This window comes from Myotis yumanensis, unplaced genomic scaffold (genome assembly GCF_028538775.1).
Source record: "Myotis yumanensis isolate MYYU_CA2020_CCGP unplaced genomic scaffold, mMyoYum1.0.hap1 SCAF_14, whole genome shotgun sequence".
Classification (NCBI taxonomy): domain Eukaryota; kingdom Metazoa; phylum Chordata; class Mammalia; order Chiroptera; family Vespertilionidae; genus Myotis; species Myotis yumanensis.
Genome location: NW_027223765.1, coordinates 24,924,529 through 24,941,199, shown reverse-complemented (window position 1 = coordinate 24,941,199; position 16,671 = coordinate 24,924,529). Strand labels below are relative to the sequence as shown.

Sequence of the window (16,671 nt, the reverse complement as noted above, 5' to 3'; positions counted from 1 at the left end):
CTCTCTTGTCCTTTACCTCTTCCTTCTCCCTTCTCCCTCATCCCTTTCTCTGCTCAGCCCCACAGCCATGCTGTGCTAGTTCCCATCTCCCTGCCTCTCTCTCCTTTTCTTATAAAGAACCTGAGAACATTTCTCAGTTGTTTTATTTACTGAGTATTATGATATATTAGTTAGTCTTCGTTAAATGGTTGAATGGCTTATGTAAACCTTCTCTTCACTCCAGCCACCACCATCCTGAATTATGTGCGTATGGACACAGGTGCTCCTTGATGGACATTTATTTTACTATCTGGATGGTTCCCAGTCAGTAAAAATCTTCTGTACCTTAGGAAGTTCAGGGCTGGAAAGGTTACTAATCACGGCCTAAGAAGAAAATGAAGTCTCTGAGCATAAATTGCCCAAGGTCACCTGCTTTCTCCTCACTCACCCCTGCCCTTCCCTCTCCTGCAGGCACAGCAGAGAAATCCCACGCCAGGCTGTTTTGTGGCCTATGGCCCACGTGGGGCTTGGTCTTGCTCTAGTTAAGGAGATCTATGGGAAGGGCGTTTACCCAGAGGCCTCGGTGCTGCATGTCAGAATGGGCCCTCAGAGGCGAACACTGGCCAGGAAGATCACCCCGAAGTGCAGGATCTCTGGGCCTCATCCCCAGAACTAATTGGTGCATCGAGATGGGACTCACAAACCTGATTACCAGGAAGGAAAGTACCCCTTTTCCCTGCTCATGAGACCTCTGCATTGTTGGTTCAAAGCTGTATAGGGGTGCTCCTCAGTGTACACTGCAGTGTGTTTCTCCCACTCCTGCCCCCTAATAAGTACTGGCTACTCCACCCCTTCCCTCATCAACGTGACCCAGACCAGATTCTCAGCATTCCAGGGGCCCCCCGCCTGCCCCTGGACCTTGGAAACCAAGACTCATCAGGGGCAGCCTTTACAATGAACCCTGGTCCCCCCTCTCCCACTTCCAGGAATCAAGACTTCCTTGATTCTCTCGGGGAGGCACAGCCCAGACAGTCCACCTCTTCTGGGGGCAGCCGCCCGTACCTGATGGTGTGCTCTGCAGTCAGGCTGGGGTCCCTTGTCCCTGACCTCGGCCTCCAGTCCTGCCAACACCGTTTCTTCCTCCTCCTCCTCTTCACTCTCTTCAGAACAGGAGTCAAACGTGTCAGCATAATACTCCTCAGCTACACGCGGGTCTTCTGGGATCCCTGAGACACATAATAAACAGAGATCACGTCCCCCCAGTCATTACGATTATAACGAGGCTCGGATCCCGGAGTTTCCCCTGAGATCTATGTTTTGTTTGTACTGACAGAGCTCCCCTGGAGTGTATAGTAGCTTCTGAAAGGAACTGGTTGAAAGTAATAAATACACAGCAGGTAGGGGAAGGGAGCAGTGACTGTTTGCAAGCACGTTTTTAAGATGCAGGAATAAAACCAATAAAGAAGAAACCATCTCCTCTTACACCTTTGGACCAAGATCTTATTACAAACGAGGGGACTCAGGGGCAGGAGCAGGACAGGCGCTTGGCTGCAGGACCCGATTACTCACCCATATGAAGTTTTACGGAGACAGTTGTAGTGGAACTAGGCCAACACTTGTCCTGGGAATTTACTTTTTAAAGAAAATATTGGTGGTGAGACCAGGCAAGATGGATGGGGTATAGAGCAATGGCATGTGGCAAGCTGAGGAGAAAGTTGTCATTTTTTTCCTAACAAGCTGTGAAGCCTTTGAGATGAAGTTTACTCCAGGGCTCTACTTACTCAGATGCACTCAGGCCACTTATTTAAAAACAAAATGAAAAGAAAAGAAGAAGAAAAGATCACCCACTAAGCTGAAGCCAAGATGTGGCTACCCACGTTACCTGATGTAATATGATTCTTAGCTAAGAATACAGCTGGTGCTTATCATGGTCTTCAGCCAAGAAAGACCAAGAATGGATCACAAAAAAAGCACAGTGATGAGAGCATCTCCACTTTGTTAATGGGGCCTAGAAATGGAGAAATGCCGTTGGAGACAGGAGGAAATGACATAAGGACACCTTAGCACAATAAAACTGTGGGCATTCTAGGCTTTGGACCATACTCTGAATTACAAATAAATTATTCTTCTAAATTATAACATCCAGCACTGCTTTTCACCCTATTGCTGCCAATTTTTGTCTAATGGGAAAAATATGGAATTTGGGATCAGAGAATCAAGGTTTGAATCTAGCTCTACCCCCTCTTAGATGAGAACCTGGACAAGGGATTTGGACTTGCTGAGCTCTGATTTCTCCAGGAAAACTGACATAAGGATGCTCAGCAGGGTAGCTATGAAGATTCGATAATATGATTCTTATGAAAGTATCTGATACAGGAACATTTCACACAAATGTTCACTTAATGTCCACATCTGTAAAAACGGATTTTAAGTGAACTGATTCCATATTCCTTTGAAAGTAAAATACTAGTGACTGTAGAATTCCCTGACAATGAAATACTTTGAAATCTTTGCTACCGGCGGTTTCCCATAAACCATAAGAGGCAGTGCTGTGGAGTCAAAACTCGTTGGCTCAAAAGATAAAAATGACATATATTCAAAACTGCCTTTGCCCATTCCTTAGGAAGGGGCATGTTGTGAATCTCATAATTTCTCCCAGTAACTCAGACACAGACTGTTTTCCCTTCAGATCACTGAGTTTCCGTTAAGCACCAGATGAAATAGACGGTTTGTATTGGGGGCAATGTTTCATAACATTCTTTATTTGATTCACACTCACAACCGCAAGTAGATCACTGCAAGGGAAGTATATGGAAATTAAAATCTACCAAGAGGCCACTTCAGGTCCCCTTCTTTTACCTCAAGTAGGGACATATGTTCGCTGAATGGAATGACGGACAAAACCATATCACTTCCTAGCTCTCTTCCTCCCCCTCCCACTCTCCTTGAATTTCTGCGTCACTTTCAGAGAGTCATCCATTCTCTCTCTCCCTAAGCCCTCCCACTTCCTCGCCCACCCACTCAGTCTGTCTTTTGGACAGGCACTCATTCATATTTTCTCCCTCTTGCTTGCCCTCTTTCTCTCTATTCATTCCCCACTCACCAACTTCGGGCGAGAATATCTGCTTTCAAACTTGACCATGATACAGTAAGAAATATCATTTATACATAGAAATGTGCCTGTATTTGTGTATTGTATATAAATATTTTTATGATTGAAACAAAGTTTACCCACACTATATCTGACACACTCTGGTATTTTGCATTGTATTCAGTTTTTTAAATTTTATTTTAAATATTTTTTATTGATTTCAGAGAGGAAGGGAGAGGATGAGGAGGGTGAGAGAGATAGAAACATCAATGATGAGAGAGAATCATTGACTGGCTGCCTCCTGCATGACTCCTACCAGGGATCAAGCCTGCAACCTGGGCATGAGCCCTTGACTAGAATCAAACCTGGGACCCTTCAGCCCGCAGGCTGACGCTCTAGCCACCGAACCAAACCAGCTAGGGCTTCAGTTTGTTTTTAAATGCCAGTTGCAACTTGCTAAACTGATTTCTCACTCCACATTTTGAAAAATACTAATTTATAACGCTGGCTTTGGCATAAAAACACACATACACACAAAAACCTGCATTTAAATCAACCCTCTACCACCAGCTTCAAAACATTAGGTGATATTTAAACTTTCTGCGCTTCGGTTTCCTCATCTGTAAAATGGGGATGATAGTACCCATCTCATAGAACTGTTGTGAAGATTAAAGAGTATAATGAATGCAAAGTGCTCTGCACATGGTAGGTGCCCAATAAATGCTACTCACTAGGATTTAACATAAAACCCTACACGTGTCTAATGTTTCTTCCACCCCAGGAAGAAACATAAATATTTGACAATCATAAGCATATATTGAGTTAAAAATTTTAAATAGAATCACTTCTCCAAATCCATACCCAACTCAAACAGGCTATAAGGAACGCCGCCTTTCCCTGGCCTCCCTTCTGCTGGCTCCAGAGGGACCCGGGCATCCCACCTCTGTTCTCCCTTTGTCCTTCCTGCCCATTGGCTCCACCGGGCTCCCTCCAGGCAGCTCAGCGGAACCTCGGAAACAGGGGTTAACGAACTGGTTCTGTAAAGGGCTGGGCCGTCAAAATGACAGGTTGGCAGGTTATATAGTCACTGCCGTAACTACCCAGCTCTGCCGCCTGAAAGCAGACACAGACGATGCACAGACAAACGCGTGTGGCTGTGCTCCGGCAGACCCTTCTTCCCAGAGCCACCATAGGCCAGATCCACAGCATGCCACACGCACCAACCTTCCTCCTGCTAACATGGCTCCGGGTGCATGTCTTAGTCCCTGTCCCTCTCTCCCCAAGCGTCCCCTCCCAGGAAGGAGAGAGAGGAAGGAAAGAAAGGCCAGGGAGAAAGTGCCATTCTACGACCTATGCCTAAATCATGCAACGGACTGGGATGAATCCAGCCCGTTTTTCTTAGGCACCACTAACTTGGTGCAGCTCAGAACAGGATTCACTTTCAAAGGGAAGAGTCAAAAGAAATGGAAGCCTGTCCACCACGCCATGTGTTCTCTGTCCGTGGGCCCGTGCGAAACCTTCTTAGGCTAAGGCTCATTTCCCCTGTCACTGAGGGAAAAATGGTCTGTGATAAATAGCTTTAATTTCCTCACACCCTGAAGTCAGCCTGTAACACGCACCGAGCAGCATTCCGATCTCCACTGGGCGGGCAGTGATGGGGTGCGCTGATGAAGTAACCCAATATTGGCTGCCTGAGCGAGGACAGTGATTGCAAATCCATGCTGGAGACAAAGAGAAGCAATCACCCTGTTCTGGGAAAAGGAGGCTCTTGTCACATCCTTCAATTAAGACCCAAACCCATTCCTTCCTGTAAGACGGAAGTGAGCGTCGGGAGCAACTACAGGGCTTGTTAAAACCCGGAGTGGCTGGTTCAGTAGGTCTGGGTGAGGCCTGAAAAGGTGCCTTTCTAACAATTCCCCAGGCGATGCTCGTGCTGTTGCTCCGAGGGCCCCACTTTGAAAACCACTGTTCTAGGATGTGACTAGTTCAAATAAAAGTACCATCATATACTGTATAGAAGCACTACAATAACACATACAAGACTCTATGATATCTCTACATCTTACAACCTTTGTATGTTAGACAAAAATAGAAATAACTTTATTTAGAAGAGATTTGTGTCATTGGTTGTCTCAACCACTCACAGTCTCGGTGAAGTTATAGGGGACTGTTCCCATTTTACTGTTGGGGAAGAACAAAGCTTTGAGTCAGTATCCCAAAGTTACAGCACTTTACAGTTTGTAAAAGTATATTCATACTCATTGTTCCACTTGATTGTTGCAACAATTATTCACGTTAGACCAGGACAACATTTTTATCTCATTTTCCAGATAGTGAAAGCGAGGCTCAGGAGGAACCAGCGTCACACAGCTGCATGTATGGTGGACACAAGACTAGAATGCAAGTCAGCTGACCCTTATCTTTTCCCCACCGAATTAGTGCTATGTTACGATCAGCTAGAAACGTTCACCTTTGCTAGTAAAACCAGGTCATATGCAAACGTCGTGATTGTCTTCCCCTTAACCCTGAAAGACATTGAACAAGGGATAGACTTTCGATTTATGAGATACAAAACTGAACTTGAACTGTCTGCAGGGAGTGGGGACTACTGAACACCAGGGGCCCTCACTCAGGCTCAGCCCAGCTGTCACCACCCTCCTCCTCAGACGTGCTCTAACTGGAGCCTGCCACCTGGACGGCTTGTTAGACACAGACGCCTGGCCCCAGGCCCAGGGTTTCAGACCGCTAGGTCTGTGGCGGGGCCCAAGATTCCACATTCCTAAGGATGCTGCTAGCATGGCACACACGCTGAGAACCACTGCTCTGTCTTATAGGACCTTCAGGAAAAAAATGCCATAATGAAAAATTCCCCAGTATTTATTCATGATTGCATTAGCTCTTTAAACGTTTTTAATGATCAGGAAATGCATTCAATTTTTTTTTAAAGAGAAGAATAAGACAATAAGACAAGAACTTTGCCTAAAGACAAAACCAAGTTTCCTTTAAAGGAATTTCATTATGTAAAAGGAGTATCTCAGCCTGGGTACGCACCATCATCCTAAATGATTCTAACCATTGGTGTGCCTTGAGCAAATGCATGCAAAGACTTTAGCAGAATGGTTCTCAAAGGGTGGTCCCCAGAGCAGCAACAGCCTGGCCTGGAATCCTATTAGATTCTCAGGCCACTCAGACCCAGTGAATCAGAACTGGGTGAGGGCCACGCAGGCTGTGTTCTAACAAGCCCTCCAGGGATCCTGACGCGCACTTGAGTTTGAGAACCAACAATTTAGTACAAGGACTGGCACTTAATATCTGCTCAAATGAAAACATTTCTACGGCATCCCCAGTAGGGAGCAAGCTCCTGGGGGGCAGGAGCCAGGCCCATCACGTTTACCATGGTGTCTCCATCCCACGGCTCAAAGCAGACACGCAGTCTTCTTACTGAATCAGTGAATGCCTAAGTCTCTGAGAGATAGGACTTTCAAAGTAGCACATAGTATCTTAAGTAAAGGATTTCCTAATCTCTTTTTTTGAGGGGGGGGGGGCAAGAGAAAGGAGGAGGTGGAAATAGAAATTTTTCTTCCTAAGAGTCCTGCTCCTTTCCCTCTTTCCCATGTACCTTGAATTTATATTTCAGAGGGGTCACAGCTTTGAACAGCAAAAAAGTCTTCTTCATACTCATGTTGCCAGCTCTATCCCACAAGCCTGCCAAGTTCGAGGCTTGACCAAGAGGGGATGACACTCACTGTGAGACTGTGGCTCCGTCCAGGGCCCCAGACTCTGCTCTGGCTGCATGATCGCCCTGCCCTCCTTACACGGCTAATGACAGTGTCAGATTTAATTAATGTTTGCTGAGTTCGGTGGCCAAGTGACTTGTGATCTGGGAAACCCAATGGACTCACTCACACACTTTTTTTTTTTACTCTGTAATCAGTGTATTAAGGAGACATTCATACATTTCAAGAATTGCTTAAATTCTGATATCCAGATTTAAGTTTGTGAACATATGACTTTTAAACATACAATTAAAACTATTCATAATTTGCTATACTACCAACATTAAATTACAATTACTTTGGAGCATAAGTTAAGTGGTTTGAAGTAAGCCTGTAACATACCTCAAAAACACCTTCCTATCTCATACATGCAAATTACTTCTCCGTGTAAAGGTCTCATCACTCAACTTCTAAGTTAGCCTGCTCCAGAAGTCACTACTCTAAGGCTTATGGTCCGAAGAGAAGGGGGAAAATGTAACCAAGGACTGATATATAGTTATATATATATATATATATAAAAAGGTGGCACCACAGAAGGGAATGCAATTCTACAAGTGCAAGCCCTCAACAAGCAGCTTATATGCTAAACCCCTTCTTTAGAAAGGTATCGTTTCTCTCGCTGATACCACAGGTTAAATTACATGGCATGCCACCTTCAAGCAACAGTTGAGGCTACAGAATAAATGCAGAGACACTGAATTCCACCACACAGATCAGCATCATTCCTAAAAGCCCAGCCTTCCATCGTCCCGGGGGCTCACAGAGGTACGCAGTCTCTCACCTGTGGACCTCTCTTCCCCTGAGTTATTAGAAGAGAAGGACTGACTGGAACGCTGCTGTTTTGGAAAAGGCATTCTGTCAATTCCTAAACGTCAACACACACTGGGCTATATTTCTCCTTTTCAGTGTGTGAACGCCGTCTGGCTCTTGCTGCGACCCACCAACGGTCTATCGAAGCTGTGCATGAGTCATCGGCTGGGCCTGGAACACGGTGCTTACGGTGTCCTCGCTCCCACTGCAGCCTTTAGGATTGCTCACTGGAGCTCAGAGGGGGAGGGTGAGCCCTAAGCACAGTGATCATTATTTCCCATGATGACTCATTCCCTGTTATGGATACCATGGCTCCTACTCCCTATTTCAAATGGCAGCCGCATCTCCATTTCATTACAAAGAGCCCGCTGCGGGGCTCCTGAAAAATGACTGGAATTTTCAATCACCATAACGTTCAGTGCAGCCGCATACTTGCTATGGAACATTTTGAACCACTGTTCAGTCCAGGGAAGAGTGCGAGCAGCCCCCAGTGAAATCAACACACTCATACTCAGAGGGAGAAATGTACAGTCCAGGTACCTTTTAATACTCAGCCCTTGCGATTGCCTCCCATCTACGGCCTCTCTCACATCTTACACTCGCTGTAACAAATCTTGCCTAAAGTACTCACCGTGCTCTCTCCTCCTCCAGTGGCTCCCCCACTGCCAATACATTGAGTACAAAATCTTCAGCGTGGCGGCCTAGGTTTTCTATCACCGGCCGCGACCCACCTTTCAGACCTGCTGCCTGCCAGTGAGTAAGGTGGCGCTTAGTTAGAGGTGGGCACCAACAGGGGCTCTGACTGGGTGGCCTGGGGCCGGGTCCAGGCAGCTTTAACTTGATGATGCTTTCCAGATGGTTCTTAGATCACAAACTTGGCTTTTGTAACCTGGACTCTCTACATTTTCCCCTGAACCCATTCTTACTTTCCAACTTCATTCCTTTTTAAAAAAATTTTTTTTTTTTTAATTTCAGAGAGGAAGGGAGAGGGAGAGAGAGACAGAAACATCAATGTTGAGAGAGAATCATTAACTGGCTGCCTCCTACACGCCCCCCACCGGGGATCAAGCCCGAAACCCGGGACCAGGAATTGAACCATGACCTCCTGGTTCATAGGTCGACGCTCAACCACTGTGCCACGCCAGCCGGGCTCCAACTTCATTCCTTTAACAAACTCACTTTACTGATCATATCACTAACTGTAAGTGGAACCAAATCTCAAATCCAAATCTCAAATCCAAACAGTATGTTTACAGGCTTGGGCAGGAAGGGGGGAGGTACAGCAGGTGCATGGTTTTGAATCTTTTTGATGCTTTCTTTTCTCACATCATAAGCTATAGGTAACACCAGTACCATGACCTTTCCTAAAATAAACTCTCAAAACTAAGGCTAAAATTAGCCATGTTGATTAGCTCAGCCTCCAGCATCACATATGAGACTGTGAAAAGAAATAATTTCCATAAACAAAATGTATATTCATGACTCTATCTGTATGGAAGGCTGTTCGGTACAGTACAGTGCCTTTTTAATACATAGCAGGTTCCACGGTGAGTTTTTCTTCAAGTGACATCTCCCTGCGTGGCCAAGTACACCAAAGGCTCTCATCCCCCCAAACACACACCCTAGAACCAAGTCTGTGAACCATTTAGAAACAGGTTCCCCTCAAGCTCTGGAGTTGGTGCTTTTATCCTATGTGTCAAGATAATTCTCCCTTAGGCAAAGCTGTAACACTTCTCTGACCTTCCTCTTTTGGTTTGGAGAGCAAAAGCCCAAGAGGGTAGGCCAAGTTTGTCTTTTCTCCACCAGGTCAGAGAAACCAATCCCAGTCGGGAAACTCATTCTCTCGAGGAAAATACAGGGAGGCTGCACACAGGCCCTGAAGGAGCTGGAGCAAGAGCTGGATGCTCTGTGTTTGCTGGCAGAAGACATCGACTTCTGTGATTGTAGGCGGCTGGCAGGAGTTCCCTGGGCTTCAGGTGTCTCAGCTGTGAAATGGGGATCCTAGTAACTTACATCCTCAAGGCCGATTGCAGGTTGCTTTCCTGCTCTGAGGCCTGCACACGTGTGACGCAGAGTCATGGACTAGGCCCGTGTGCGTATGAATCCTCTGGAGAACTTGATGAATCGTCTGGAGTGGAGCCCGAGCGTCTACATCCCTGTGCTCGGGGCGATGGAAACCCTGCTGGTCCGCAAACCACACTTCGTTTGGGCATCAGGAGACCAGAGGACCACTGCTCTCTGTTCCTGGCCACCAAGTATTTGACAAGAAGATGACAACTGAGCCTAGAACAACCTGAAGAATTGAAACTGCTCTCACATGAAGCCCCTGCCTCTGTCCTGTTGGTTTTTGGTTGCATTTCCTCATTAGCAGAGGCACGCATGCGTCACAACACATTTAGCCATTTATTGGCAGAGAGAACACCTTGAGAGCCATATGGGTTTCCTCTCTGATGAAAACCTAGCGCTATAATTTCTCGTTTCCTCCTCCACTCTCCTGGAAAACACTGGCTTCCCGTTGGCAGTGCCCTCTGTTAACCGAACAGCTGGAGATGCTTGCTGGCGCGGAGACATTCTTAGCTCACAGTGTGAACGGGCACAGTTAATACAGCAGGACTGGCCAGTGACCACGAGCACACGCGGAAATCTCCCGCACTCATAGTCTGGGCATGGCACTCCTTTGCTTTTTTTTTTAATTAAAGGAAGCGCCCATCCTATACATCACTTTAGGCAAACTCCCCTGTTCCGACTCAGGAAAAGTTTCTATTGCAATGTTGGACCTTCCTGGGTGACCTGCCCTTTTTACCGGTTTGGAGAAAGGGCTTCCTATTGCATGTGATCTGGTCTTACTTAGAGAGCAAGGTAAACCCACACTTAAAAGGAACTCCTTCATGGCCTATCAATTCTAGGAAAGCTTCCATTGATCTGTCCCCAAAGCACTGAGTAATAACAGCACTCACTCACCTTTGTATGACCTTTCTCGATGCACAAAGTACTTTCAAATACATTTTCTCACTTACGCCTCCCTCCCTCACAATGCGGTGCGAGATGGGTGGCGTTATCCCCTGTGTCGCAGACAAGGGACATAAAGTTTAGAGCTATTTGACCTCTCAAACTTACCTTGAAAGTGGCAGACCCCAAGCCATGTCTTCTGATTCTAAATCCAGTGCCCATTTGTGTTAAATCATGCTGACTACACAATTCCATTTGGCCATGCTCTGAAGGCAGCCACTCCGCTCGGTCACATTCGCACAAATACAATAGGATGTGCAAAAGGTCACATTAAGAAATTTTTGCAGCCTCTACCTCGTTTTTATATGCCAGCTCTTTCTCTTACCTTCTGGGTTTATTTCATAATTATACAGAAATGGCTCACTCCAAGATAATGAAAATAGCCTCCATTATTTTCTTCTTTGGTTTGTTTAATGTTTTATACATTTAAAATTTTAATCCACTGGAATTTATTTTTATATGTAATGTAAGGTAAAAATCTTAAATTTTTTCAAACAGATAGGGAATTTTTTCCAGATGAGTCATTTGAATATATTTTCTTCATGAAATAAAACAACACCATTTTCATGTATTAAATTCACATACATAGTATTTAGGTAAGTTAGTATTTAGGCAAATTTCTGGATTCTTTACATTTTGCTCTATTGATCTATATAGTTATCATTGTACATCTCTGTAAAGTTTTAATGACTGCTGATAGGGTATTTGAAGAAAACATTGAAGAATTTTATATTACATAAAACCTAGATATTTCTGTGAAAACTAATAATAATTTTTCTACTCTATTTATTATTTATCATAAATAATCATAGTCATTTGAACTTACAAAGGGCCTTCAATATATTACCTCATATAATAGTCACCAAATCCATATGAAACATGTGTTTCCATTCATTCATTAAGCAAATATTTTTTTAAGCACCTTTTATAAATCACTAACTGTGCTGGTCACTGGGTATTAAAATGATCAATACCAACAGCACCCCTACACTCAAGCTTACAAATCAACAAGGTGGATAAAAATTTCATGAATATCTAAATTTTACAAACAGCAGGTCCTCGAATAACATTTTGCTCAGCATCATCTCATTATAACATTAATGAGATACCATAGCAACTTAACTCATGTTTATATCAATTAAACTATGGTAAAATTGGTTTTGTTATACATTATTTCACTTAAAAGTCACAGAACCTATTGACATTACATTAAGACTTATGTATGTTTATATTTCCTATAAATTTAATGTGTATTTATATTTGTAGGCCAATAGAAAGATTTCTATTTTGTATCCCAAACACACATGTGCATGTTTAAAGGTCGTTTTGGCGGCCATGTAGAGATTGAACTAGTTGGAGACCAGAGACTACTTGGAGGCAAGTGTAGCACTCAGGTGAGGTGATGTTTGCTTAGACTTGGGCAAGTGGGGGATTTCCTGGTAATGGATCCTCAGAATCCACGTCAGAGATGACATTGTTGAGACTTGGAAAAGTTAGGACATGTCTGATGTCACACAGCCAGTGTGGAAAGCATGGGCTCAACCTCCTATCGTCTCACTCTGCAGCTCTTGATTTCTCACTGTATTATGAAGACTTATTTCTTTACATTTATCATATAAAAAGCAAAGTTGAGAAGACACATTCAACTGCGTGATCCTGGATAGGATGAAAGTTTCTTAGAGAAATAAAGGAGGTCGTGGTTTCCCCTATTTAATCAATTGTAAAGCTCAATTTAAAATATAAAGCAAACTTCACAGTTAAAATGATAATTATTATAAAAATATTTAACTAGAAAAGATAAATTTATAAAAAAAATTTAACAATGCAAATAGTATAAGTATTGTGCTGCTTGATCCAATAAAATGAAAATAATTATTTTTAAAAATTGGGAGGGGAAAAATTATCAGTGTTAAAGTGAGAAAATGTTCTGCATTTCTGATGTAGGATCTGACTCAATAGGATCCTACTGAAAAGCCCCTAGAATCTAATAAATCTTGATAAAAGAAGAGATGCATATCCTATATAATAAAAGGGTAATATGCAAATTGACCCTAACAGCAGAACAACCACTCAGCCAGTCACTATGAGGCGCACTGAACACCTCTTGGTCCCTTCCCCCTATCAGCAACCTCCCATTGCCCGATGGTGAACGGGGAACCAGGGGTGGGTGACAGTGGGGGTCAGGGCTGGCTGCCGGCAGCCAGGGAAGATGGCCCTGATCGAAGGCCAGGCCTAGGGACCGTACCTGCACACAAATTTCATGCACCGGGCCTCTAGTATGGAAATATAAATCTGGGCCCATCAATGCTGCTGCTGTGTGTTCACCTAGAACACGAGAACTGTGTTCATTCCATCAGCACATTACGTGCCTGTATCAAATGCACCTAAGTTTTCACAGGCCATTCAACTAAAAATAATTTTATATCTTCCCAATAGAAAATTAAACAAAATGGGAATATATTCATTGAAGAATGAAGCTAGAGAAACTGAAGTAGAGATCACTATATGTGTACTTTATCAATGTTGACAAAGAGCAATCTGTCTAAAGATATGCTCTGAAATCCCATGGCACCATACAGCTCGTGTCTGCAGGTTTTATGTCCCTGGTGATAAAAGCTGAAACTCAACCTGTTCTAAAGAGTTGATTGCATTTTCTGATACTACAGCTCTCCAAGGACTATTTTTCTCAAAAGTTGAAGAGTAACACAAAATAATTTATTAGACAATTTGCATCTTATTCGAGATTCCTCAGTGATAAAAAACTGCTGTGCCTGGCGAGCGCCGGAGCCAGGCCTGTGGGTGATTGATTTAGAAACTCCCAAACTCTTTGGCGGTAAATATATAAGTAAATGAATACACTTCACCACACAATTATCCCCGCAGGAGGCCCCTCAAACAATTTCAAGACCTTGCAGCCACCTACTCAGCACATAAAATGATGTTGATTAAAGCATAGAAGTGCAGCATCACAGTAAGACTGCAGATTTTTATGACCATTACAATAACACAGGCAACATTACTTCTGCTTATTAATGATTTAACACCCATAAAATTCAAACAGAGTAGGGTTTTTAATGTAGAGCACCTAGTCACTAAAGGTGCTCCTGCTGCTTCATTATTCTTTCTTCCAATTTATTAAAAATTGTTTAACAGGGCAGTACGAGTGGAGAAATTATTCATGATATCCAGGAATACTTAATGCTAGCTCAGTGGTTGAGCATCGACCTATGAACCAGGAGGTCACGGTTCGATTTTTGAACAGGGCACATGCCTGGGCTTGTGGACTCGATCCCCATTGTGGGTCATGTAGGAGGCAGCCAATCAATGATTCTCTCTCATCACTGATGTTTCTCTTTCTCGCTCTCTCTCCCTGCCTCTCTGAAATCAATATATTTAAAAAAATTTTAAGTATGAGAAACATAAATGTTCACAGCAGCATTATTCATAATAGCCAACATGTGGAAGCAACCCAAATGTCCATCAACAGATGAATGGATGAACAAATCGCAGTCTATCCGTGCAAGGGAATATTATTCAGCCATAAAAAGGAATGAAGAACTGATATGTGCTCCATTTATGCTAAGTGTAAGAAGCCCAATCTGAAAGCATAGACTCAGAACACGTACAAGCAAGGTCACCCTGAACAGCCAGGTGGCCCCGCAGCCTCTGGTGTTTGATGTAGCCTGATTCAGGTGATCAAGACCTGCTCATTCCTGAGCATGGACAAGCCTGAGCCTTGGCCCCTCAAAGTAGAGGGTCACATCCCACCTGCCTTCCATCAGAGCAGCCAGTCCAGACCTCCCACCATCTTAGATAAGACAAATGACACCACGCCACAGGTATAACCTGCTCTAGGCACAGACCCAAGATCCAAGCTACACTGGCCCTCTAACACAACTCCCACTTTTCTCTCCCGCTTAAAAAGAGGAGTGGGGATTGCATTATTATTAGGGTAATCTAGAATCTACTCCAATTAATTTTTCAATTTGTGAATCTTTTACAATTTTCAAAATATGGCCTGCCTACTGCAGGCCGATTTGTGGTAAGAATCAAGTGATTTAACTATGTACCTATAATCATATGTGGAATATTCTAATTCCATGGGCAGCCCCCTAAGCGAGATAAAATCATACATTCACTTGAAGTGAACACAGACTATCTTAGAAATCTATGCTATGGAAAAGCAGCCTGCTGAAATTTCTTTATAGTCTTACTACAGGAGAAAATAATAGGAAGAATTCAGAGCAACTTGTCTAAAACCAGGAAGTCATTTTCATAAACAGACTCTAAGGCAGAGTGCAGAACAAATCCCTATGTATCAGACGAACTCGCTGCTTTATTACAAACCCAGAGCGGAGTTCCATTAAAATAACTGCATGTGTTACTTGCATATTTCTATTGCAAAAGTCAGAGTTATGCCCGTCAAGCTCTATATTTTAATCTACTGAATTTGGCCTCAATCCCAAATGAGACGGTGGAAAAACTAATGTATAGTCTTGCCCTATTATGCTTCTTAGCACAAAATATATTTACATTTATAATGTCATTGGAGAAAATAGCTGGAAATTTTAGCTGCCAGTTCATGGGCTCGAGACGGCTGGTAAAGGAGCATCTTTTAAAGAACTTTGTCTTGGGTCCTACTTCTGGGTTTAACAACAGCAACCCTGACCCATCAAGTAGCAAACACACATGCTTGCAGGGAATAAGCTTTAGTTATAGGAGCTGTCTGCAGTCTTGACAAAGAAGATAATTTATCTTGGTGCTAAAATAACTGGTCCAGATGGATATAATTAAGACCATAATTTGACAGAATTAACCAACCTGAGTGATTTCATATTTCTCATAAATGCAAAAACTGTAGCAAGTAAAAGAATTGTATTCCAAATCATACTTAATTCATATAGTGAAGGTGTTTATAAGCTATAATTAGAAGGTCTCCCGGATGGTTAAAAATTGATTCAGAACCAATTCAAAGGCTTTATGTGGAACTTGAGAAAATATTGCAAGTTTCTTTGACACTGTAATTTTTTAGTGAGAAACTGATGTGCACTTTTTGTTTCATGTACTTAGCTAAGCTCTTTGAATACTATCTAATTTATTCCTCACTTAACCTGGAAAATTAGGTATCATTCCCCTTACACAGGTGAGAAAACTGAGGCTTGGGTTTGTTTGTTTGTTGCCCAAGTTCACACAGCTGGTCAATGGCAGAAGAGGGAAAAAGATAAAGTCTGACTCCAAACCTGAAGCAGCCTGCTGTGTTTGAAGTACACAGCAGTCTAGTGTGTTTTTGTGAAATATGGTTATTCTTTATTTTAAAAATGTGAACATATTGGAGGTGTGGTTACTCGAAGTTAGAGAGAAGTATTGGATCATAGAGGGTTTATCCGAATACTACTTTACTCCTACGCATATGGAATGACTCAAATGAAAGACTGTGGCTTCTATGGAGAGCTGCCTTTCAGGGCTCCTTCCAAGACCTGCAGATCGGCTGCAAGGACTGCAGTGAGCGGACGGCCCGAAGGCCTCTGAGGATCTGTGGCGCATTGAGCTGGCAGGGATCGGAGGGCCCAGCACTGCTGCCCGATGTGGGGCTCCTCTGTGGGAAACGTTTGATCCAGGATGCCCCACTGGGCTGTCTCAGGACTCCAGTGAAGTCTGAGGCTCTTCATACTCCTGCTTCCTGATCACCGTTCATAGGGGTCAGGCCTGCCTCACAGGCTGAAGACTCTGTCTACCTACTCCTGATCCCACGCCCTTTACTCTTGCAACAGAAATTACGCTCAACACATCTCTGTCCTTGTAAGTCTGTCTTAGTGCCTGCTTCACACAGGACCCAGCTGCCACACCATCAGTAAATAAGTATTTTCACAGAGAGGCCCTACCAAGCCCATTAGAAAACAGTCATTTACCGATCAGTGTGTGCAAAGGACAGGTGTGTACCTGTAACTCAGACTGTACTTTATAAAACCCTTCACTCCCATTAATGTGTATATTTAGCAAATACAT

The 16,671-nt window shown here is 43.5% G+C and overlaps 1 protein-coding gene across 4 annotated transcripts in view; it reads right to left on the bottom strand.

The window, feature by feature from the left end:
• The window catches only part of NEK11 (NIMA related kinase 11), a 150,973-nt gene that overhangs the window by 50,901 nt on the left and 83,401 nt on the right, over positions 1 to 16,671 (bottom strand). For all 4 annotated transcript variants that reach the window (XM_070433390.1, XM_070433391.1, XM_070433394.1 and 1 more), the window contains one exon: positions 1,042 to 1,205. In XM_070433390.1, the coding sequence (XP_070289491.1) occupies positions 1,042 to 1,205 (164 nt within the window). The remainder of the gene's footprint in view (positions 1 to 1,041; positions 1,206 to 16,671) is intronic.